Source organism: Seriola aureovittata, chromosome 18 (genome assembly GCF_021018895.1).
Source record: "Seriola aureovittata isolate HTS-2021-v1 ecotype China chromosome 18, ASM2101889v1, whole genome shotgun sequence".
Lineage (NCBI taxonomy): Eukaryota > Metazoa > Chordata > Actinopteri > Carangiformes > Carangidae > Seriola > Seriola aureovittata.
This window is the reverse complement of record NC_079381.1, coordinates 11,364,824-11,391,264: the sequence shown is the minus strand read 5'-3', so window position 1 is coordinate 11,391,264 and position 26,441 is coordinate 11,364,824. Positions and strand designations below refer to the sequence as shown.

At 41.0% G+C, this 26,441-nt stretch overlaps 1 protein-coding gene across 2 annotated transcripts in view; it reads left to right on the top strand.

Moving 5' to 3' along the window:
* sardh (sarcosine dehydrogenase) overlaps positions 1–26,441 on the top strand; it is a 39,057-nt gene that overhangs the window by 8,201 nt on the left and 4,415 nt on the right. For both annotated transcript variants that reach the window (XM_056403722.1, XM_056403721.1), the window contains exons 8-21: positions 1,403–1,507; positions 5,137–5,266; positions 6,742–6,828; positions 10,470–10,560; positions 10,790–10,931; positions 14,897–14,980; positions 15,272–15,385; positions 15,843–15,981; positions 17,318–17,431; positions 18,190–18,337; positions 22,149–22,242; positions 24,498–24,660; positions 24,856–25,024; positions 25,982–26,117. In XM_056403722.1, coding sequence (XP_056259697.1) covers positions 1,403–1,507; positions 5,137–5,266; positions 6,742–6,828; positions 10,470–10,560; positions 10,790–10,931; positions 14,897–14,980; positions 15,272–15,385; positions 15,843–15,981; positions 17,318–17,431; positions 18,190–18,337; positions 22,149–22,242; positions 24,498–24,660; positions 24,856–25,024; positions 25,982–26,117 — 1,716 coding nt within the window. The remainder of the gene's footprint in view (positions 1–1,402; positions 1,508–5,136; positions 5,267–6,741; positions 6,829–10,469; positions 10,561–10,789; positions 10,932–14,896; positions 14,981–15,271; positions 15,386–15,842; positions 15,982–17,317; positions 17,432–18,189; positions 18,338–22,148; positions 22,243–24,497; positions 24,661–24,855; positions 25,025–25,981; positions 26,118–26,441) is intronic.

The window sequence follows — 26,441 nt, the reverse complement described above, 5'->3', positions numbered from 1 at the left end:
CCCATGGAGACACAAATTCCTTCATCTGTATGTATTAGGTTTATATGACAAACAGGGGGCACTCTGACCACATAAATTTCAGCCTGTAATAGCCCAGACTGTTAGGGTGTGTTGGAATTGTGTGTGTGTGTGTGTGTGTGTGTGTGTGTGTGTGTGTGTGTGTGTGTGTGTGTGTGTGTGTGTGTGTGTGGTGTGTGTGTGTGTGTGTGTGTGTGTGTGTGTGTGTGTGTGTGTGTGTGTGTGTGTGTGTGTGTGTGTGTGTGTGTGTGTGTGTGTGTGTGTGTGAGAAAGAGAAAAGGGGATTGTTTTGTTTGTATACATAAATGTTAGTTTTGTGTGTGTGTGCATGCGTGCGTGCGTGCGTGCATGCGTGTGTGTGTGTGGCCTCTATGTGAAGATTTAACACATGTCTGACATGGCTCCACTGTAACTGTGTGACTGTGAGTCTTGTGTGCTAGATTTAGTTAGTGTACACATGCATAACTGTGCTCATCCTCTACAGGCTGGTGGTTTTAGACGGGCTGTCAGAGCTTCGCTGTGTTATGTAGTTTAAGAGCAGCTTAACCAGCATTACTGCTACATCATGTACACTGACAACAGCCCACACACAAAATGACACACTCACATACTCAGATGCTGTGAGGAAATCTGTTGCTACCAGGGTTTCCAACTTCAGGTCAAACATCAAAAGCTGACCGCAGCTGTGTGTGTGAATAGATGTGACTTTGCCCTGAAAGGCTGTGGTGCCTTGAAAAAAAAAAAAAAGCCAGCTTGCTGATAGTAACTGGTGTTTGTTTTCATCTGTGTGAATAGATGAAGAACAGAATGGTTTGCAGCGCTCAGTATTGATCACATGGAGTAAACTCACTGGCTGTAGGAGAGGAGAGAGGAAAGGAGCAGATTGGCTTTTACTAAATGTAGTGAGTCGTTTTCCAAATGTCAGCTTGTTCACTGGTATTTGGGTTTTGTACACAGAGAGCCAATCGACTTTGGAGTGAAAAACACTCACAACAGAATGAATACAAATGACCAAACATTCTTCAAGTGTAATTATTCATTAGACGCTTGCACAAGGTTATTTACCTGGATGCGGAGGATGACTGTTTCCCTCTGCTGTGTTTTAAAAAGAACATTTCATGGTTTGTCAGTTGCTGCGATACCATACCGAGATAGTTTGTTATGGTATGTGCCACTGGTGCTGTAAAGATTTTAAGGATGTTATGTCCTGTACTGTGTGAAGTACCAAGACACACTGAATACCATGTGAGAATCTGAATGGTGGCAGATATATTAAGAACCTTTCTTTGTGTCATGTCCTGTCCTCTAAAACAGAAAATTATTGGACTAATTCATTTTTTGATAATATTTTGAATGCTTCCCCTGTAATTTTCACTCTTTGCAGAACATGCCAAATGTCAGGGACCATGATGCATCTGTGTACCTTCGCCTCCAAGGTGACGCCCTGTCTGTGGGTGGCTATGAACAGAACCCCATCTTCTGGGACGAGGTAAGCTTGAATATAGTGTAATGATTAACCATCTCATTCTCTGTCAATAGATTTTCGACTCTGAAACGTCACATATCGACTGTCTGCTTGCCTGAGTGAGAGACATGATGTAATGTCTGTCTTGTTTGACATAAAATCAAATACTTCAATTAGGTAACTGAAAAAACTTTAATCCTGTTTATATACTTCTCATTCTCTCTGTCAGTGTGACCTCATCTCTTATTTACTCTGTTTTCCTTCCCTGGTCTTCATTACTTACTGCTGCATTAGCTTGGAGGTCAAACTGTATTCATAACAGGACTCATAAACCTCTGTGTGTGTGTGTGTGTGTGTGTGTGTGTGTGTGTGTGTGTGTGTGTGTGTGTGTGTTCACAGTGGTGGAAGAAGGAATTGAGCTCCTTCATACAAGTGGCAATATTATCATTTTATTCATTACTTTATGTGTAAGGTCCTGCATTCAAAATAAAAGTACAGAGATGGTATCAGCGAAATGTACCATAAAAGAATAGTTCAACATTTTGGGCAATATCTTTATTTGATTTCTTGCCAAAAGTTGAATGAGAACATTGATACATACAGAGTTCTCTGTAGCCAGGCGGCAGCTAGCCTAGCTTAACATAAAGAATGGAAGTAAGGGAAAACAGCTAGCCTAGCTCGCACTAAAGTTATATTGTAAAAGAAGCTGGTAGGTATCAGCACCACTTAAGCTCAATAAAGAACACGTTGTATCTCTTTAGTTTAATCCATACAAAAACAAAATAGTATAGAAACAACAATTTGTGGTTATGTTTTGACAGAGCCAGGCTAGTCACTTTCCCTGTTCCTAGTCTTTGCGCTAAGCTAGGTAGCTGCTGGTTCTAGCTTCATATTTAGAGTACAAAGTTAAGAGTGGTATCAATCCTCTCATCTGAGCCTCGGCAAAGTGAATAAGCATATTCCCCAAAATGTTGAATAATTTGTATGGAGCTGGACTCGGGGTGTGTTTAAATAAGCTTAGCTTGAAGACTGGAGGCCGGGGGTATAGCTAATATGCCTAAAAAAGTGCCTAAAATATGCGTGGTCTAAAGCTGACTTATCTTACTTGTAATGCAAAAAAGGAATAGAACTGAAAACTGAAGTCAAATACTGAATTTTCTTCCATGGCTTGTGTAAAGACATGATTAAAAACTGACTTGAAAAGTTTTTTTTCTTTTTGTTTTATAAATTCATATTAAGTTATCAAAAAATGTTGTGTTCTGTTGTCATCCATGATGAAACTCATTACTTGTCTTATTACCTTCACATGAGATATTTCAATTCTAATAGGCAAAATACCAAAGAGGATAAACCCATTGATTTTAATGACCCCATAACCATTCTTTTAGCACCACCCACAAACCTTTATATTTTTAGCTTCACTACTGGTGAAATCGCTTTTATTGAAACATTAGAACCAAAGCAAGACTGTAAATGACTGAAATAACAAATTGTGACTCTTTAAAGAGGTGGCTGACTTTGGAGATTGATCTTTGAATCGACAGATGGTCTTGGAACACAGGTGAAAAACAGGTTATTAGTGCAGTTTGTTCGCAGTTTGTTTGGTGGCAGGCCCCTCTTCTCCTTTTCCTGTCCTGGAGTTCCACACTTAAAGCTCTTCACTCCTCAGTCACTCCTGTTTGATTTTATTCCTCTATCTGTCCCTCCTTCAAATTTGTTCTCTTACAAAGTTTCGTAATCCTGGACCCCTACCATTCACAGACAAGGATTACTATCTGGTCAACCTGCTCATATGTGAAAATGAGCTATAGAAATGCAAATGAAGGATTGCCAAGTGCTGATATCAAAACCATGTAACTCTAATAAAGGGTACAGAGACCAAAAATGTTAATATAATGTAAATAATAAAAAATATATTTAGTCTCAGTTTCTATAAAAGGAAACTGTTTTTTGCAGGACACTGATAATATCTTCTTGCCTCTGAGTGACTTCATGACTTTCTGTCTTTCCGTCTGGCTGCCTCCCTGTCTACAGACTTCTCAGTGGTTTTACATTTTAGAGGATTTCTTTGTGCAAAAGCAGCTTCTTTTGTTCTCATTCTGCAGCTGAGCGTTGCTTTGATGTCTTGAGGCGGATGGAGGAAGAAAGAGAGGAGATACAGAAAGGAGAATTAGCAGGGAGACGGGGAGAGAATAGAGGATGCCTAGTGAGTGAAGATGAGCAGGATCGATGGCTTGGGAGGGATTGAGAGAAGTGGGATGTCTAGGACAAAGAGCACGGCTCCTCAGATACTCCAGTTGAGTGTCAGTGCTCGGTAATAATGCAGAATTCTTTGTTCACATGAAAGCAGCTGCTGTCAGTGCGCACATCCATGTGACGCCCAAGTCTTAATCAAAACTGAAAGCATCACCATTGACGTTCATTGTACAGTCACAGGAGCTCCTTTCAGTATGCCCTTTGCACTTCTGTCTAACTTCAGACCTCTAGCTCAAAGAATTGCTCATATTTAACACATTTACCATTTTAGGCAGTAAGTTGACGCTGTTGTCAGGCGTGATATGGCAGTGACTCCAAAAAAGCGGTCGCTCTCTGAAAGTAAGAGAATGACTCCTTTTTGTGGGGAGTGGGAGTTGCATTCCACCATCGAGGAGCCGGGATGGAGAGGAGTCAAGTTTGAGTGGAGGGCTGATCAGATCAGTGTCAGGATATAGGGAGAAATGCGTGACTGATTAAAATGGCAGCACAGAGCACAAGCTGGTGTGCTGGACTTTTCGATTTTGAGCACCCTGAGTCAGCCAGATTAGTGTAGGAGGGGAGACTTTTAAAGGCGAGGCTGTCTGCGCTTGCTCGGCATGAGTTGTAGGAGCTAAAGGCCGCATTTTGGCCCGGCTGACAAGGAGGGAGTTGCAGAAGTCCAGATGGGAGCAAATTAAAGCTTGAGCAAGGACCTGAGAGGGAAGGGTCTGATTTGACAGATGTTGATTCCCTGGTGAGAGAGTAGATTCAACAGACTCTTAACAGGATGCGTTGCGGCTGCAGTGTGCACCGCACTCACACAGTATCATGTTTTAACTTGGGATGAAGTGACTAATGTTTCCGTCAACAGTGATGAGGAAGAAAAAGGAAATAGAGCACATCAGTAAATATGACATTTACTTTGCGGTGGTGCACCGGCATTGAACATCCACAAGTCTACTTTGGTAGTGTGGATTAATTTTGTGGGAAATATGAACCAAACAGCCAGAGTTGAGTATTTTTTTGGAATTTCTCTGTGTTCATTTTGGAGAAAGAAAACAAAACAACAGTTACAATTTAAAAAGACACCATTGTACAGCACTTGGCATTTTAGGTACTGATTTGAATTTTTTCACAATTTCTCCTTCTAATTTTTGGAATGGAAGGTGTTTTTTCTTGTTTATGAATATCAATGTGTTCTTGCAGCACTATACATAATTTTCTGGGAAACATGAAATCAGTGTGAAAATGAGTTTAGAATTTGAGGTAGTTTTGTAAGACAATGTGTAAAAACAACAGCTTTTTTTGACGCGCTTGTGTTTTGGCAGCATTAGAAAACTAAGTACTTGCATATATTTCTGCTTTTAAAGTTACAGGCAATAAGAATGTCATGCATTTGTCTGTGTTTTCTCTCCCAGGTCTCTGATAAGTTTGCCTTCAGTTTGTTTGACCTGGACTGGGATGTGTTCATGCAACATATTGAGGGTGCAATCAACAGAGTCCCTAATCTGGAGCAGACTGGAATCAAGTCCACCGTCTGTGGACCAGGTACACGCGTACAAGCACACATGCACACACCAGCACACACCCACACACGCAGACATACAGCAGTTCCACAGAAAAATCCTGCAGGTCCTTCTTGCAAATGTCTTATAACATTATGCATTACAGCAGGGAACAAGCAACTTTAATGACACTTCTTCTAATTTAAAAATGAAATGTATCCATCTATGATATATCTTATTCACTGCTCCCATACTGCTCTTGCTCATGAATACGTAAACTAGCAGGCTATGTTTCATGTTTGTAGAGGAGCTGGTTTGAATAACTCAAGCCTGACTCCTTGTCCAGGCAATATCACGTTGCCATGTTGGTTGAGTGAGCTGATCTGTCGCTGTGCAGCCTGAAGAGTTTCAGTATCAAATGGGATTTTTCATCATCATATTGTGATGCAGCTGAGCTGTTTGGAGTGTGTGTGAGTGAATGATTTTATGAGGTGAAACAAGTGACACCTGAAACAAACTTTGACACAAATGCACACACATATCTAGACAGACAGAAGACAGAAAACAGAGAAATGGAGAAGGAAATCTGAGAAGGACAGAATGAAAGAGCTATTCATAACATTCATAGAGATATAAAGAGGGAAAGAAAGACAGATGGATAACAACATAAATAGAGAGATGAAATGTAGAAAAACAATGATGAAGAAAAAACAAAAAGGTCAAATCAATAAAGCTCAGAGCTCAGAGGGAGATGAAACTCGGATAACAAGGAGATACAAATTAGGAGTCTTGACATTGTCATTGTAGGTCTCCCCAGCTGTGACGCTTGCTTTAAGGCAGCTATCGTTTCATTTCAAACGTATATACATGATAAGTACACCACACTGAGCAATTAATATCCATAGTGAGCTTACTGAGCCCTCGACTGTTTCCTTGGCGAGAAAGTGGCAGAATATAGAAGCACTCTCAACCATGATCCAGGTATTATGAGTACCAAAAGTACCTTTGGTGAGGATAGAGCAAAGAAAAATATAAAAGTGTTGGGGTAATTTCCTTCTTCAAAAGACTGGTTCAGGATTAAGTTTAAAGGTTAGCAATGTTTTCTTTGTCATTTTCAGCAGGCAGTTGAATATGGCAAGGGACCATCTTCATGTGTACCATAATACACATGTGAGTGTGTGTGCACCATATGGGAGGGAGAGTGAATGCATGTGTGTATTTTTAACCCGGGTGAATGAAGTACTTGACTTTGGATCTCTCTCTCTTTAAGTTCACTTCAATGGCACAACTATTGCACTTATATATTTATGTGCTCCCTGGGCTCTCTCTCTCTCTCTCTCTCTATCTCTTGACTATAAGACTTGAAAGACAGAGAGGACACATAAATGTCACTGGAGCTTTTACACAAAAAATACAAGTATTCTTATGTACAATGTTTCACCTCAGTGGTTTGTTTGTGTATCCTAAATTTGTTTCCACTGTTACCTACAAAGTTTCTCTCTCTGTCCATTCTGTCAGAATCATTCACAGCAGACCATAAGCCGCTGATGGGAGAAGCACCAGAGGTCAGAGGTTTCTTCCTGGGATGTGGCTTCAACAGTGCTGGTAAGTGCTGTGGGGGCAGAAAGATTGGAAAGGGGGGCTTTTAGAGAAACAAAAGGATAAAAAGGGAGAGAAATAAAGAGTGCATGATGATAAGAGAGAGTGTAAAGACATCTCCAGTCAACCTATTAAGTTCACAAACTGTGAAGACTTTGAAATACTTCTTGGTTTAGAGCTTTCCCTTGAGGAAACAATGAAGTGATAGAGCTAGAAAGGTCAGAGGAATTTTCAAAGAAAGTAAATAAACAGGATGAAAACAAGCAGGGAGAAATGGTCATAGACTTAAACCCAGCCTTCATCAATCTCTGTGGATACTCTCAAGATACAAATGAATAATGTAGTGCTTTTGGAGTCCATGGAGGACACACACAAACACATACTCGTACAAACAACAGCTCAAGTCATTCCACCGCTTCACTCACAGATGAGCTTACCTCTGACATTAGACAGGGAGGAATGTGAGCATCTCAGCAATTTGAAAAACATGGGTAGAGGGGGTGTAAAGGGTAAAGTAATTGCCATTAACAAACAGTTGAGAGAAAGCTTTTTTTTCCTGCATCAGAGCAAATGATTACTGGGTTGAGCACTACAGTTTGACAATGGCTTCGGAGCTGCAGAGAGGTGGAGTCCCTAAGTGACACATGACATTTACATCTACTCTTTTGGCAGATGCTTTTATCCAAAGTGACTTACAAGTGAGGGATAACACTCGAGACCTTGGAGTAAGTACTGAATCTGTTCAATAAGACAAAGCAAAAGTAGACCAAGTAAATAAGTGCACAGTAAGTGTGTCATTTTAGGGTCTTAGAGGTGTTAGGAGAGGAGGTGCTTTCGAGTTTTGAGTTCAGCTAGATGGGGAAGAATTTAGTCTGTGGGCAAGTGTTAGTGGCTTGAATTTGATTTGGGCAGTTTTGAGGTTGATCAAAAACCAGATCTGCTACCGCATTCTCAACCATCTGTAAGGCTTTCACTGTGCATGATGGGATACCACCTATTAGGAGGGTAGTCAGTAAGTGAGTCAGTAAGGCCTGATTTTTATTATGTTGTATGGTGCAAAGCAGCGTGACCAGGAAACAGATGCAACATGTTCAGAGAAGGATAGCCGGTCAAACATGACACCCACCCAGGTTTCTTGCAACCTTGGTTGGGGTGAGAGATGAAGATGAAGAGATGGAGGGATGATTTTGATGTTGATATTGTGATGGAGAGATCGATTGGCCAAGATGTCCTAGAATTCAGTCTAAGCAAGGTTTAGTTGAACGTGGCGTTCGTCGTTCTTCACCGAGACTGTTGGGCACCTGGCGGAAAGAGAGGTATAGTTATGTATCGTCTGTGTAGCAGTGAAATGAAAGTCCATGCAAACGGATAATCCAAAGAGGTGGTGTATATTGCAAAGAGAAGGGGCCCCAGCACAGAGCCTAGGGGCAGACTTTTTTTTTTTTTTTTTTTTTTTTTAAATCACATTAAAAGGAACAGAAAGTAGCCTGTATTAAGGCAGGACACTATGCAGGCTGAGAAAACCATTGGGTTCAGTGGCATGATGCTTTTTGCGAGGATAGTCAGTGACGCAAAAAGCATCAAGATCTCATTCCCAGATCTTGTTACAGTTGCACTTTGGTGGAGGATATAGAGGAGCTCAGCCTGAAACATTCACCTCTTACCAATCACAGTTTTTATAATTTGTAGGTGAAGTAATGTCTAGACCTCAAAGTTACACAGTGTTGCTGTTTATTTACAGGTTAAACTAAGGAGGTACATTGTACGATAAATGATGCTGGTAGCCAGCTTTTTTTTAAACTTTTGACAGAACAAAGCTGGCTGTTTCTCCGTGCCACCAATCTTTAGAAATCCTGACTCCATCTCCAGACTAAATGTGCAGACATTGGGTTGGTAAAACAATTTTTCAAAATGTACCTTTAAATGTAACCGAAGCATCTAGAAAAATTTAATTTGTTAATGTTTTTTGGGTTGACAGTGGGTACGTCAGTACGCACCATTCTTGTGAACATGATGGCTCAGTAAAGCCTTGAGGGTATTTCTTTAAAATTTATGATGAACTGATGTCATAAGCGATAACATTTTATAACCGAATGGTCAAAGGTCAGCTGCACTATAATATAATGTTCTGCAAAAACATTTCTGGCAATTATTCAATGCTACCTCAGGAATTTTTCCTGCAACTTGGCTGGTTGGTGGAGGCATGTAACTGCAAACTTGGTAATTCTAGCTCAAACTAATTTGGCACTGTGTTTACCTAGATATCCAACTGTCTTTGCACATGCAAATCACAAATACATGGTTACTGGGCTGCTATGATAAAGAGGAATTTATACAATTATGTGTGTTTTGTTTCCCTCTTTAAAAGCATCTTTTAAATCGACTAATAGATTGCTATCATTGTAAATGCGAACGTCAGAAAAGAGGGAGAGAGCAGATATCCAAAGACAATCTGAGAGAAATGCAGAAGAGAGGAGAGAGAATGAAGGATAATGACATAGAAAGGAACAAATGTTTGCACAGCATAAACGAACAATAATAGAGTGAGAAACCGATAGCAAGCACAAAGGCGGAGAGGAGGGGTGACAACATGAGTGGAGGCACGAGCATGAGGGTTCACACGCAGATTCACGCTCACACATCAGCGTGGTTATCTTTGGTGACATTTATCAGTGCCACCTTGTCTTGCTGGTTGTCTCCACAACGTCTTGGGAGAACTTGATGCAAATTACCAGCAACACAGCACAAGAAGGGGGTTGCTAAAAGGGAGCAGCTCATTAAGCCAGCAGTTTTGGGACTGAATGGATAAAATATTGAATTGCCAGGGTTTGTTGGTTGGTGGAGTTGAAATAAACAGAATGCTGCAGCCGTTGGTTGCAGCTGATGAGGTCAGATTGCTTAGGGGCAGCTGTGAGCAAGGGTCAAATGATGGAACAAAGGTCAAAACATCCTCTGTAGGTTGGATGACATATAGAGGCTGTGGCAGAGGACAAACACTCTTGTTTTCTCTTCTTTTCTCTTCTCTTCTTTTCTCTTCTCTTCTTTTCTATTCTCTTCTTTTCTCTTCTCTTCTCTTCCGAAGTAGCGCTTGTGCAGTGGACCCAGTAAACTGTGATAATCGGATTAAAAACTCTGTTTATTCTGCAAATAACAATTATTTTCATTATCAGTTAATTTGCCACTTTTTTTTTTTTTTTAATTGACCGCTGAATCACTTAATTTATAAAATGTGAATGTCTCTGCCCAAGGTGACGTCTTTTGTTTTGTTCATATCATCAGTGCAAAATAGTGCTGTCACCTCTGGGAACTTATAATGGACGTATTTCTCTTTTTTCTGCCATTTTGATCGACTAAACAATTATTCAAAGACAGATTTATTGAAAGTGGAAATCATTAGTAATGTAATCCCAATCCAAAACCCAAAGATATTACAATATTAGATAATATTATGATGTATAATTATATATAAAGACAGATAAAAAGCAAATACTCATGTTCACGAAGTTAGAACCAGCAAGCCTTTTATTGATGTTTAATTTGATTAATCAACTAATTTCTTCAGCAGTAGTTAATGAGTTTTCTGTAAGGAATGGGTTGTGATGCTGTTCGTAACAGTTTCTGTGTCATCCTTGCTCTTTTTGTGTCAGGTATGATGCTGGGGGGTGGTTGTGGTAGAGAGCTGGCACACTGGATCATACACGGCCGTCCTGAAAAGGATATGTATGGATACGACATCAGGTACATCAATGTACACAAAAACTGTATAGAAACACATAAAGGTCATGAGCAGTGGCAGTTACCACAGAAAGTTTCTGGTGCCACTCTACAAAGCTGAACATGATTTTGACCTTCTGATTTTATCAAAGGGCAGCAGGAACCAGAATAGTAATGAAGTTTTAATGAAGTCTGAATGATTGTGACTTTTAATGATCCTTAATCTTTTGAATTCCTCTCCCTCCGGTCTCAGGCGTTTCCATAACTCGCTGACAGACAACAAACACTGGATCAGAGAGAGGAGCCATGAGTCGTATGCTAAAAACTACTCTGTGGTGTTCCCCTTTGATGAGCCGCTGGCCAGCCGAAACATGAGGAAGGACCCTTTCCATCAGGTATGACGAGTGATTTGATCTCCAGTGCAGACGGTTAAACAGGATGTTTCTCGAAGAGTTCAATGAAACAACCCTAATGCACTGTATTTCCTATTTGAGTTAGTCAGACGCCTTTCAACTGTAGTTTGATGAGTCATTTTAAGTTATGCAAGCACAGGTTTAATTCCAAAGAAATCTCTTTTTTTTCTTCTGTACATGTAACAGATATTATGTAATAAACTGTAGAAAGGGAATGAAAAGAACTATGAATGAAAAATTCAGAGTGAATTACAATTCACACTATTTTCATATTTTAGGGAAATAATGTCTAACAGTAACATTGGTAAAAACACAAATGCATAAAATAAGCAAATATAGCCTTTGTTGAGTTATTGTGTGAGGTTGAAGGGTGTTCCTGTTATTTCTTCCATCCTGAATATACAGATAAACATAGTACACAGTGTTTGCATTTTCAATGAGCGACGTTAAAAAATGAATACATATTTTTCCTAGATCTGATAAACGTTAAGCCTAACCTTGGCCTTTATTCAAGCACGGTTAGAAAAGCTTTGGCTTTTACTTTCAGTGAAAAAGTGCGAGCAGTGTTGCGAATCTCTGAGGATTTAGAATGACGGACACCTTTTTGGCTTCTTCATAGCTGATGGGAAAACTCTCTGGGCCTGTATTGACAAGGTTTCCTAACATAGATGAAACCAGTTCATCTCTTTAAGTCGCAGGAGCATCTCCACTGCTGTATAACCTTACCTATATTTTTAGAGGTTGTATGACTCACTCCTTTTCTCTTTTACCTGTTTGATTTTTGCTCCTCTGTCCTTCAGCCAGTCATTCCACTCCCTGTCCTGCTTCCCTCTCTGTATCTAGCCTTCACTCATGTTCTTCTCATCTGATATTCTCTCATTTTGGCATTGTCCCAACACAATTCATCCCACTATCCATACTTAGTTTATGTTTCTCCCTCTTTCCTGTGTGAGCGACAAAGAGATGCCGCTGCTTCTTTCCCTCTATTAGCCTCTTTAACCTCAGTGTCTGATTGGCTAATTGAGACGATAATCTGGTGATGGAGCAAATCAGCATATATGAACGATGATGCCGAAAAGCTCAGGCTAAACGGGCTGGAACATCTGTGTGTATGACTGTACAGAGAAGATAATGAATAAAGTACATCTAAGTTGCAAGTAGGAATGTAGAACCGTGTGTGTGTGTGTGTGTGTGTGTGTGTGTGTGTGTGTGTGTGTGTGTGTGTGTGTGTGTGTGTGTGTGTGTGTGTGCTTTTATGTCTGTCATTTTGCCAAGCTAGAAATATTGACCCTGTCTCTCTCAGTATACGTTAGCTGTGTCACCTTCATGTCTTTTCTTTGTCCGTCTGCTCGTCTCCTCTACTCAAAACCAGATGGCAGTTTAGCTGTTTTAGCAGTGTAACGTATCCCCAGCAGCTACATCTATTAAAGTGATCCCTGCCAACATGACTATAAATGATACACTTAGCTTCAGTGGCCTGGTCCTGGATGTCTTTCAGCTTCCTTTCTCTGCTTAGCCTGACACAAGCTCTTAATAGGCCTCGCCACAATATTTTATGCATTAATGACCCACTTAGCCATGCTTTCCTGTTCCAGACTTCATTTACCTTTTAACTGTTGCAATTTCTACCCCCGCTCACGCATGCAGGCATTCCTTCAGAACAGATTACTGTTACACAAATTGCATTAGCAGTGTTGTCAGTGTATTTTTGTAGCTCATGTATACAGCTTTCTTAGAGCTCATTATATTTAGCTTCCCTGACACCTTTCATACATAATTAAACAGATTTCCCGAAGGGCCTTTTTTACACTGAATGAGCAGTCAAAAGGCATGAAGGGAGGGTAACTTTTTAAATGTTTTTCAGTTTTTTGACTGCGACCTCACAATGCATTTCACTGATGGAAAATGGCTGTGTAGTTTTGATTAATTACAGTCTGATTTTGTCTTTAGATTACAGAAAAACAAGCGAAAACAAATATCCATGTGAAAAAACGACTATAAATACCATTTGTAGTACAAACAATGTAGTTTATCTCTTTATTGTTCTCTTTGGTCCTCTGAAGGTGCTCTCAAGGTGCATTATCAGCAGCTCATCCCTGTTTTCTCCTCTCATTAAAAAATATAAAGAAGGATAAAAGAAAGCAAGTACTGCAAGTCAGATAGTCATTATAATACAAACATGTACAATGTGCAACATTAATGGTGGAATGTCCAATAGTTACAGTATCAAAAATTGGTTTTAAAATTTTTTTATTTTTTAAGTATTTAATACACAATGAGTCAATTCATGAATCCTAGGACACCTGTCTCCAGAGCAACATACCACTGACGTATGATGCGTGTCATAACACCCACACCATATTTTTTTCCATGTGTAAGACCACAGATTGGCGTCATCCTACTGCCATTGGCCATGACAGCTCTCCAGAAATGCACCTGTTTTGTCACATTCACGCTCCCATATCAGTACATTATGGCACTGTTTGATGCTGTGTGTCCTTAATCTTCATGATAACAAGTGCAATGGTCATTGTAATTATGGCATCAGATTTCATGCTAGCCAGCTACAGTACGGAGCACTGAAAAGACACTGCTCTCAGGTAGCCAGACTGTACCTCGAAGCAGAGCACAGTCCCTGTGAGACTGGGTTGGTCCAACCCTCAGCTGCAAGCCCATTAGAGCCCTGCTAATCACTTGTCGAGGGCCATCACCTAGCAACCAGCCTTCCTGCTGTTGGAGAGCCTCAGATAAATTTACGGGATGGCAGAGCGAAGAAGGGAAAACACTGGAAAAGTCTAATTATTATTTTTTAAATGAGCTTTTGTTCACGATACTGGCTCTTGCTCCTAATCATGACAACATGTATTATGGCTAAGAGGTACTTAAGGGGTTTGATTGGCCAGGGAAGCTGTCCCTGAGCAAGTAATGAGACTGTCTACTTTTAGGAGGCAATACAAGCTTATTTCAGAGCACAAACAGGCCATCTCTGACATTGCTGCTCACATGTTTTCTCCACCTCGGTAGCACTGATGGTAAATATAGCTCAGTGTGGGAAGTTTTGGCAAGAGACAGCTAGCTGCCTGCTAGGAGGAGAGCATAGCAGAACATACCTACCAACTGTGGGCGACTGTCAATTTTAACAAGGAGGATGGTGAGCACTGAAATATCTTATTTCAACACTGTTCAAAAGATCAAGAATTAACAAGCATACTATATTAGCAACAGTTTGGGCTAAAAGAGGGTCTTACTTACACTTATCATCAATTCCTCCCATGTAGGATTGATTTTTAATATTTAGACAAGTTAATTTGTTGCTCATTGTGTTATATTGTAATGGGTTTTAAAGCTGCGCTAATATTATCTTTCAAAAAGCTCTGATAAACCCACTGTACACTGCCTGCCTTGCACCAAAGGGTGGACAGAAAGAGTTAGCAACTTGATGGTGAGCTTAAAGAGCCAGGTCATTTTCTTAGTGGATGGCAGAGATCAAAATGGAGCTAAAAGGAGGCCAGACTCCAAATAAATGCTAATGTTGCTCTGTGTCTGCTTGATGTGTTAAAGGCAACTATTTGGTAGCAAGTTCACAATAACAACTTTATAGGGTGATAATATGTCGGTGTCGTAGTTACAGCTTGTTCTGCTGCCCCCAAGTGGCCACAAGAAATCAATTGGTGTTGCTATAAATATTCAAAAACAGCAACCCAAATGCTCCTGAGCAAGAATTAACGTGTGGTTGCTCTGTCAGTGGATGTTTTCACTTAATGTTCATGTTGCTTAATTAATTAATTCATTTATGATGATACAAATTTGTGAATATGTGCCTTTTAAATAAAATAAAAAGAATACCCATTTGTGCAATTGTGTAAACATTCTCATGTTTGTGTACTTCCTGTACTGATTTAACCTCTGTGTGTGTGTTTGTTTGTTTGTTTGTTTGTTTGTTGTAGGTGCTGACGGAGCAGGGCTGTGTATTCCAGGAGAGACATGGCTGGGAGAGACCTGGCTGGTTCAACAAAGAAGGGCCTGCTCCTGTGAGACACATTTACACCAAACACACACACACATACTGTGCACAGGCACATTCTCGCAAATGATTTATTTTCATCCACATATTGACAACTGGCATTTGGAAAGACATAAACAATTAAGATGCTAATTTTCTCACAAGGCTAGCTGGATAGAAACTGCTGGAACAGGCTGACTGCCAATAATGGGCGACCCTGACACAGTATCAAGCCCAGTGCTTTATCCTTTCTCTATAGTTGAGAAACAATAATGATTAATTAGCCTCTAACCGTTTGTTTTTCTGTGTTCTTGTAAAGGTTAAAGACTATGATTACTATGGAGCTTATGACATGAAGAAGAATGTGAACTACAAATACAACGAACTGCTGGGGAAAGAGTATACCTTTGACTTCCCTCCACATCACGACGTGGTAAGCGTAAGACACCAAGTGCAGAAGTGTGTCTGACCATGTGTGTGACTGAGTAGAGCAGCGTTCATTAAATTGCATGCAGCTTTCCTCTTTTGTCAGACCACAATGGGCCAAATAATTTAGGGTGAACAGATGAGTATGAACACGCTCTGCGGGCTCCCATGAGGCAAGGGAGCACGTGTCCTCATGGGAAATAATGGCCATGGACATGGTGCTCAACACCAGCATCAGACTAAATCAGCAGCTTGGAGGACACACCACGAAAAGAGAATGATCAATGTTGACGTCAAAACCTTGCTATTATTTTTCTCTTCAATTTCACTGCTGTGTTGAATGGTGCCTCCAAGGAGCCGACTCCAAAGATATACAGTCATCTCAGAAATGTCACAGACAGAGAATGTCAGGGTCTGTGTTAATTGTTTGTCTTTGTTGTGATTTCTTTTTTTACTAATTGCAGATTAAGAGTGAGTGCCTGTCATGTAGACACGGTGTGGCCGTGTTTGACATGTCCTACTTTGGAAAGTTCTATCTCACTGGACCAGATGCCAAGAAGGCGGCTGATTGGCTGTTCACTGCTGATGTCAACAAGAAGCCAGGTCAGTCGGACTGCTACATACGCAAACACACGCACATTGCAATTTATAATTGCACTCACGTTACAATGTCGGACTGACTATGGAAACTTGGTGCCACTAGCCTCAAGTAGAGAGGAGGAGCGAGCTGCAGGGGTCTGGTAAGTTCACTTGTTTCCAACTTCACAGCCTCAGATTTATTTTTCCTTTATTTAAAACTTTAAACTTCTTCAGACCCAACAGAGGCTCACTCAAGTGACATCACTTGAGGCAATTTATCAGCCCTCCTGCAGGTCCCTCTGGAGCCACAAAAAACTTCATATACACAGTAGTGCTCCCTAAGTCCTTAAAACAGACTCTGACTGTGTAAAGTCCTCTATAAGCTTGTACAGCTGGTGTACAGGAAATCAGGAAATTCATTTTCTGTAGCCTCTTGATTGATTTCTTGTGCTAACATCTACTTCAACTTTGTTATCCACCATTCTCTGAGATCACCAGCTCTCACTCCAACTGCTGTGTGAAGGTAGCTTCACAAAAAACTTGGCTTTTTCAGCATGATAGATGACGCATCATCCGACCTTGCTCTTTGTCTATTTTTCCTCCTCTCTCTCTTTCTCACTTCCAATTCTTAATATACAGCAGTTACAGGGGCAGTACTTGCTCTGAGAATATTTCATGTCGCAGGAGGCCAACTTATGCTCCGCTGACATATTGAGACACAATTTTCTTTAATACCTGTGACAGATTGAAACTGTATCATCAATTATTCAGTCAAATGAGAGATGACTGAGGGACAGTCACATATTAGCATGTCACTGCAGCCACCAGCTCCTTCGGCCAATGGATGACAGACATGGCATCATTTGATGTCTCTTGTAATTAGACACAGACTTCATTCATTAGTAAATTATTTTGAGGATGTCTTCATTATGAATATCTTTGTTAAGTGATGCTCTCAGCAGTCATTACAGTTTTTAATGGGGTTCATATTTCAGCCGTTTCCTTGGTAACTATTATTCAGAAAGACATGGTTCACGTGTCGTCAGGGCGCGTGTACTCCCTGGAGGCAGAGACTGAATATTGGTTGCCCCTTAAAAACAACAAAGTTGTGGAAGTAGTGTAAGTACACTTGAGGTTATTAAGAATTTATACTTAATCACACATGTGGTGCAGGAAAGCTCACAAAACAGAGAGAAACCAGACTGCTCAAATAGAATCAGTTACAAACAGAAGATTGACCTCAGATTTGGGTTCATTGTTTATTTCCAGATTTCTGTCGACGCAGTTCCAAGAGACTGCGCACTTTAAATTGGCCTACAAATTATGCCGCGAGGATTAATTGTTTATGTGTGTGTTTCAGGCTCCACTGTGTATACCTGCATGCTGAATAAAAGAGGAGGGGCGGAGGCTGACCTGACAGTGAGCAGACTGGAGCCTGGTGCTGCCAACCTGCCCCTGGCACCAGAATCCAATGGTGAGAAACACTGTGTGTGTGTGTGTGTGTGTGTGTGGGTGGGTGGGTGTGCTGTTTTCATGGTATCTGCTATATTGTTTTATCTGCTGTGCTGTATGTTATCCATTCTTACGTTTGTCATTCTTTCACTGTTTTTAACCTTTTGTGTTTTATTTCCTGTTGGATATATCTGTCATTCTGTTGTACAATGTATCTTATTTTAGATTTATTGTTGTTTTGCGCTGTCCTGTTTATTGTTCTGTCTCCCAGTTTATCTATCAGTACTGCTGTATTTATCATTCTGTTCTTCTACCCATTATTCCTCTGTTCATTCTGTTTCTCTCAACCATTCTTCTCTATTTTCTCGGAGATTTCCGTCAATCATTTACCTACTTTTCTATCTTTTTTCCCATCCGCCGGTTTTTTCATCATTTTCAATTTGCATAAAAAACAGAAAAGCACTGACACAAGAAACACAACAAAATTTGCAACTAAACAGCCAAAATATTGAAAAAGAAATAAGAAATTGTTATGTTTGGCTGTGGTGGAAAAGCTGCCATATGAAGAAAATAAGATGAATTTTTTCGTGTGTTTTTTTTACATACTAACCTCTGTCCTTATTTGTTTAGTTTTCATTTTTTGTAGCTGTGCTGTGTCTGTTGTTGCCAATTTGTCGTTTTACTTAAACCTTTTCTGCCAGTTGTTTTACTTGTCTGATCTGTTATTGTTTCTGTCGCACTCCCCGTAATCGTTTCTTTCCTCTCCTGCCTTCGCTCCAGGCGATGCGTACTACCTGGCCATCGGAGGTGGTGTTGCAGAACACAACTGGAACCACATTAGAACAGTTCTTCAGGACCAAGGTTTCCGCTGCCAGCTGACAGACCACTCTGAGGACATGGGGATGATCAGCATCCAGGGGCCGAAGAGGTGGGGAAAAGAAAAGATAAAAAGGGAGGGAAGGAGGCTGTGAATGAATGGAGACATTGCCATGATTTATGTGTCCAAGTGAGAAAAGGACAAAAGGAGTGAGTGAGGGCGAAGAGCGGGGGAAGAGGAGAAAAGAAGAAGGTAACTGATTGGTCTAAAGATGGGTTATGATTCACACCCTGGACACAGGAGGTGGGGAAAGTGAAAGGACGAGCTGTTGGATCGATAAGAGGAGAGCAGGTTAAGTGGCTATTCTCCAGACTTGGCCATAGGCATAAGAGGTGCAGGGACAGAGGTGGACTGAAAACAGCAGACAGAAACGGGGAGGTTCAAGATTAATTCTGCACTTTAATGTTGCCATCGGCTGTTCCATGATGCTGTGAACTCTTCTGTTAAATTCAATTTACATCTGCTTTTCATCTTCGCGAGCGATGATGATAAAGATTTCCCAGAGCAATTGTGCTTTCAGTCTCAACGCTTGAGAGGGTTTAAATAGATGCACCTGGCGGGACCTGGAACTGTCATCTAAATCTAATAGGACCCATCCTTTTTTTAAAAACATTCGAAGCATCATGGAAACGAGCAACTTTTACTTCTCAATGGACATATGGTGTGGTTGACTGGCTGCTAGGATCTAAAACCTAGTGGTTCAAATGGACCAGAATTGGGGGAAAAAAAACCTGATCTCTAGTCTGGATCCAGCTCCAAACATGGATTAAACTCACTTCTTTTGTAATGTTTTTTGCTGTAGCTATAGCATTACTATTGCATACTATAACCTCACAGTAGATACTGGTAAAATTCGAGCAGGACCTCTGGTTCTCTCAGCGTTCCACATGATAATGGAGCGTAACTTGATTCATTCAGTTTTCATGATAAAGGTAATCCTACAGAAGCACTTCTCTTCACCTTCACTGTCTGCCATGCTGATTCCCCAGTGTAAACACTGCAGTGACTTTGAAGGACAAAAAGTCAGATACTCTGTTTAGCAAATATATAACATTTGTGTTGGGTCTCAGGAAATTATACGGGACCACCAGGGATTAAGTTGCGACAGCAGTCCGCTATATGAATGCCATCAAAGCACTGGGTTCATGTATGAAAGTAGTATGTAGGTAGCTGCATGTGCCTTTGGAACTGTGGTACAGTAGGACCAGGACTGACACTAAAAATGATTGATTTCTTGATTTATCAATTAATCATATGATCTATAAAATGATGAACAATCTCAAGTTAGTCTCAAGTCCTCAGATGTCTTGACTCAGTTTATTATCACATAAGATACAGAAAAGCAACGAATCCTCACAATTTAGCTTGAACTCATGAATGTTTGGTATTTTTGCTTAAAAATGATTTCATTTGATTATGAAACTTTTTGGCCATTAATGTCCGTCTTGGTTGAGTAGTAAATTAATCGATTTGTCAAGCAACAAGTAATAATCATTTCAGCACTCGTCTGGACCTGGTTTGGGTCGAGTAGGGTTTGGTCCTACTGGTGCCAACATTTGGAGAGGGCTAGATGCTTGCCTTGTGAAATGCATCACTACTCTTGGTGGTCTTGTTTAAATCAGAGGCTGTTACTTATATTATATTATATTACTTAACTTCCTTCTTCACATCTTCTTCATTTTTCTCTCATCTCTAGTTTTGTGGTTTTGCGATTCTTGTGATTTTTCTCTGAAAATGTCTGTAACTCTACAATCAAATTATGTAACCTGTCACAGTATTCCATTTTTTCATCCATTAGAACATTCATCCATTGATTTCTTCATCTAGGGATTAGAAACCATGTGTTGCTCAGGTGAAAATGGTATTTCACACTTGGGCATAGGAGGGAAGTCCAAGCCTGTCACTTTCTTCTTGCTTCCCACAGTTTTCCTTTGTTCTTCACTCAGAGGGCGAGCCGGGTCACCTTTATCTCTTCCCGATCTCATTCTCTGAGCTCATGATCCATTTTTTTCTTTCCCTCTCACCTCCTCTCCTCCCCACCTCACCGCCCTCCGTCTTTGTTCTTCCCTCTTACCAGCAGCAGGGTTGGGCCACTCTGTTCTCTGTGTGGGCAGCGTCGATTTCTTCTCCTTGAGGCTTTTCTCATCTCTTGTTCTCTTAAGTTTTCTTTTCTCTCAAGTCCTTACGTGTCTGTCGATCTTATCCAGCTCTTTCCTTACTCTCCTCTCCCCACTCCTCCCTTTTTGCTCTGTCACCCCTTCTCAGTTTCCTCTTCACCTTTTTTTTCATGTTTCTATCCCTGTTGCTTTTGTTGCTTACGCCAAACAAGAAATTAGTGCGTCACTAGCAGCGGTAGTCCTCTCTGTGTGTGTGTGTGTGTGTGTGTGGGTGTGTGTGTTTCATTCATTATAGATACACACACGCACACAAAAGGATGTTGATTATAGAGCTCATTGAGTTTTCTTGAGCATCCAAAGTGCACTCAGCTTCTGTCTGTGTTTGCGTCTTTGGATGTTTGCTTGTGTGCGTGCGTGTGTGTGTGTGTGTGTGTGTGTGTGTGTGTGTGTGTGTGAGAATAATATAAACAAGATTGGCATCCCTCTGCACAGCACTGTAATGATTCTCAGCTCCTCCTGATTGTTTCTGCCTCATATGAGGAACTGCAGAAAATCAGCCCTCCAATGTTTGGGTCTTATGAAGTAAATGGATCTCTTTAAAGCTTGAGGAGAGAGAAAATTACAGTATTTATTGAAATGCATTTCTCTGTGTTTTCCTATCCAGAAATGTGTCATTCAAATTCTGTGGAGAGGGGAGTCACTGAACTTGCAGACTCTCTCACATGCAGCTTGGCAGCTTGTTCCAAAAGGGGAAACTGGTGCTTGCACTGCTTGCTATATTATGAACCTTATTTATAATATATGAAATGATGTGATATCCTGTAAGAAAGCCGTGTGTGTATATGTGTGTATCTGTGTATGTCCATCCTCTGATCCACAACTGAGAGCACATTTAAGTGGCAAGTCAGAGAAACAAATTGATGGTTGCAAGACCCCTTTAGCAAACACACACACACACACACACACACACACACACACACACACACACACACACACACAGAGCCATTCACTGATTATATGTAGCTAATTGGCCTTGCTCTTGGCCTCTGGAGTTCAGTGAACAAAACCTTGCTTGAGGGAGGACAGAAACTGGAGGACATCCTGAAGAGAATATCTGCCTGTGCATCATCCCCATATGCATGCCTGCACACGTGCATACATGCAAGAAATATTTTATTCACATATAGGAACATACCCGCATACACACATTTCTGCATCCAACTGCAGCCACATCAATTGCTTTTTAGATAAAAAAAAAAAAAAAAAGGACACCCACACAGATGCACACACAAACATAACCTGAACCCTTCCCCAAATATACTCAACCCTGGCTCCCTGCCACACTGCTACAAAAATATCTCTCACGTATTGTATTCTCTACCTGCCCACTCACAAACATACAAGTAGCAAAGTAAGCTAAACTTAGTTCTTTTTTTTTTTTCTGTTGACTCATCTTTATATAATATTGATTTTAGAGTGTGTGAGAGCATGTGTGTGTTTGTGGGAGGAGAGATGGTCCATTTTTACAGCAAATATAACAAGTTCTGCTGAAGTTTTGTTGTAATTTTTCCTTTAAATACTTCAGATTTAGATTAAAAAAGAAAAAAAAAAAAACTATTTTCTTTATAGTTCCAGTATTACTTGTGATGTGAGAAACACACCAGTTTCATAAGTGCAAGTGTAAAAAATGTATTGACCGATTTTAAATAACTGGCACAGTTTCTGTGTTTTCTCTCTCTGTGCAGTCGAGAGGTTCTGCAGGAGGTGTTGGACACAGACCTGAGCAACGAAGCTTTCCCTTTCTCTAGCCACAAAGTTGTCAATGCAGCAGGACATCAGGTAAGAACACACACACACACACACACACACACTCACACTTGCTTGGTGCAACTAATTTCTACAGTAATTGGATGGGGTACGTTTGTCAGCTTCAAAATAACCCTGTCAGTGCTTGCTAAATAAAAAAATTCAATTAATTAAGAAATATTTCTATGCAAATCACACGCGGTTGAGTGAAACTGGTTTATTATTTCAAAGGTTCAGTCAACAGAGATCATAGACTGCGTGTGTGGGACAGATGGCATGTCTCAAGGCGTCGTTGTGACTTAGATGTCAAGTTTGTCCACATTTTTTCTGTCTCTCTACCTCTTTCCGCCTTCTACCCCTCTCCATTTCTTCCCCTGAGGTCCAGCAACTCAAAACTCGACAACAAAGTTTATTGTGCTGCTGTTTGCAAGCATTGGGGAAATCATATATTTATACACTTACAATAACACTAACAATAATGCTGCAAGGTTGTGTAGCCTCGGCTTCTCGACTTGACCTCTACAGCGTCTCTGACCTCGGATCAAAGAGCATGTAGTACGGCAGCACATGCAGCAACACATGTGTCCACACACACTCGACTCGCTCTGTTTTAGTTGCTCTTGCATGAATTATGCAACGCTCCAGTGATTGCAGTCAGCGTCTTCTCGCAGCTCTGCGGTAGTGTTTGTGCGTGCATGTGCGCGTGCGAATTGCTTGTGCTGTGTTCCAGCTGGTTGCTGGCCTTGTCTGGGTGACATTTTAATGGCTGCACTGCTGCGAGAACAGAGCTCTCTCTCTGCCCTCTGCTCCCCTCAAAGCTCATTAGACTCTCCCTCTCCCCCCCCCCCCCTCTCCCTCTCTCTCTTGCCAGTTTAAGCAAGTGTGCTGGCCCGCTTGCTAGATCCTGTGATTCCATGTTTATATGCATTTTTGTGCTTGTGTCTGTGCTGTGTGTGTCTGTGCTGTGTGTTTTCTGTGTTTGATGTTTGCCTGCTAAATCTGTGAGTGACGGCGTGCATGAGGCGTCCGTGTGTTTCTGTGTGTTCAAGTTTGTCACCTGTGTATCCGGTGGAGTGTGTGTTGTGAACAAGCGCAGGCTTACATGTACTGTCCTCCCCAGAGTTTCATGGTGTACATATGGGGCTCAGGGTGATCCCTGGCTGGCCAGATGGCCTGGCTGTCACAGCACCCCACTGGGGAAACTGTTGGAAAGAGTTTTTTTTTTTTTCCTCCTCATTTTTCACTCCCTTCCACATCCTCACTTTCCTTTTCCTCTTCTCCTTAGTTTCCCCTCGTCTTTCACGTATATGTTTGCATCCTACCCATTCTGGTGCTTTTCAACCTGTTATTCTCATTCTATTGTGACTATATAACAGCCTGACTGATACAGGAAAACTTTACATTCAACAGAAATAATCTCAAACCCTAATCTTTGGTTTTTATAATTAAAAAGAGGCCATCCTTGTAGCTGTTGCTGCATACTGCATGACATGGCGAATCCTCCTCTTGCCGTCACGCTGGCTGACTTCTCTGCCATATTAATGTGTATATGCCGGTTGTGAGTGAAGCAGTGGAATGCTATAGCTTGTTGTATGCATGCTAGGAAAAAAAACCCAATAAGGTAGTTTGTGTCTTGCAAAAAATAAAAAGACAACATATGCTTTGTGTACCTGTCTTTTCATCCATTCCCACTATAGGATAGAGAGAGGCTGTGGTTGTGGGTAATTATTCTATAGCTGCTCGGCAGTTCGCTACAGGGGTTTCCAGGGGGCTGCTTTCTGTGTTTAGTTTCTTGTAGAAAGACGAGTTTTTGAGATGCATGTCTCAGTCCTTCTCTACTTCTTTTCTCGTCCTGTTTTTCTGTTCTATTTTCTCTATCGCCTCACCTCCCTCCTTCCTCTCCTTCCATCATTTTCACCTCTCACCTCCAGAAGCGTTTTTGTAATCTCTTTCAGGACTGAAAGCACTTTGGACATAACATTCTTTTCTAAAAAAAAAAAAAAAAAGACGGTTTCCCTGTCTCCTCCATTGTGCACCTTATCTTATCCTTGCATCTATTCTATTTTCATTATTCTCTGCCCCTTTCTGGCTGTTTGCTTCTCTCCTTTCCTCAGCAGCAGCAGCAGCAGCAGCAGCATGTGGAAAAATGCATGACAAGTAAATCTGGTCCTTGAAAATGAAGAGTGTGTGTTTGTGTGTGTGTGCACACAAGCAGAGGCTTGGTAGCTTGGTCCTCTGCATGCCCTCCCTACGTCCTCTAAGCCTCCTCTCTACCTCCTCTCGTCCAGGTGCGAGCTATGCGTCTGTCATTTGTCGGAGAGCTCGGCTGGGAGCTGCATATTCCAAAAGACTCTTGCCTTCCGGTCTACCATGCCGTCATGGCTGCTGGGGCAAAGCACGGCATCATCAACTCAGGCTACAGGGCCATCGACTCGCTCAGCATAGAGAAAGGTAACTTTCAATAAGAGGTTACAACACTCCATCATCCAAATCCATCTCAAGGTTACAGATTAACTTAAATGTAGCCAGTGAATGAAACAAATGAACCTGGTTGGACAGTGATATTAATGCAAGATCATCCCACGTTTTTGCTCACATCTCCATGTTCACTGATTTTTGCTCTTTATCTCCTCCTCTCTTTATCAGGGTACAGACACTGGCACGCTGACCTTCGCCCAGATGACACACCCTTGGAGTCGGGGCTAGCCTTCACCTGCAAACTCAAGAGTTCGATCCCGTTCCAGGGCCGTGATAGGCTGGAGAAACAGAAGGAGGAGGGTCTGAGGAGGCGCATCGTCTGCTTCACCATTGACGAGTCAGTAAAAGCGTCTGTCGTGAGATTATATGTTGGCCAGAAAGAAATCAGTGAAGTGAACCAAATCGTTTTTAAGACAACAGAAAATTCAAACATTGTAGGAAATTTCAGAAGACTCAGAAAACAAAACGTAAGAAGGCTTCCAATGGTGAGGCCACTTTTTCCACAAATGGATTCCTAACTATAACTGAGAACAGAAGCTTTAATATTAATGCATCTGCTAAATGTTCAGTGAATAATGTAAAACTGATTTAAAAAGGACCATGTTTATGGTTTCAATACCTGAGCCGCAGATGTACTGGGTAACCGGATGGAGAAGCAGTTTAATGGAACATTACTAAATCTCCCTACTGTGATTTTTCTTTTCAGACATTTTACATGCAAATTTTTTTAAATAGCAAATACAAACCGAAACTTCAGGAACATTTGTCGTTTTCTGTTCTGATTTTTGTACGTATAAAACATTAATGATATTTCACCATTTCATCGCTGTCCAGTGAAAATCTAACTAAATCAAAAATCTTAGTTTGGTGATTATTAATATTTAATAGTCAGCTGGAGGATTACCTCCTCTAATGGAGGAATCGCATTTTGAAGATGCAGGTTTACTCGACAACAAGCAATTTGCTATCGTGAAAACATTGCTTTCTTTATGTGAAGGAAATGTCATTAATGTTGTTCATCCGCTGTACGAGCCTGAGGGTCCTGATCACTGTGAATGTGTGTGGTTGTGTTTTATATATTTATAGAGTGTGTGCAGGAGAAAGGTGACGGTGTTGTAGTGTAGTCTAACATCAGATTAAACTTGGAGTAAATTAGTTCATTTTGTGAGTGTGTGAATGAAACGGGGCACATATGGTGTGTGTTTGAATGCAATTAGATTGTCATTTCTCTCTCTCTCTCTCTCTCTCTCTGTCTCTCTCTCTCTCTCTCTCTCTCTCTCTCTCTCTCTTAAAGGAAAGTACCCATGTTCGGTCTGGAGGCCATTTTCCGCAACGGAGTACCTGTCGGTCACCTGCGGCGTTCCGACTATGGCTTCTTTATTGACAAAACTATTGGTTATGGATATATCCGCAACCCTGATGGAGGCGTGGTAATGTTCACTTTTGATTTCTGTTGTTTGTCATTCGGTCTCACACTCACCCTCAGTTTTCCTTAATCAAGAACATGTTTCACCAGCAGGGTTCAAGTATGTGCTGCTAGGTGCATCAGTCAGTCATCAGTGTTTTTGTGTGTTGCTCTCCTGATGATGATGATTATGATGATGATGATGATGATGATGATGATGATGATGATGATGATGATGATGATAATACAGATGCACACACCATAACAGACTCTGTGTTTCCTGAAAACAAGTGTCTAAACTGTATTGCTGGTCTATGGTTCATGACCAAATAATGATTTGGGCAGACAG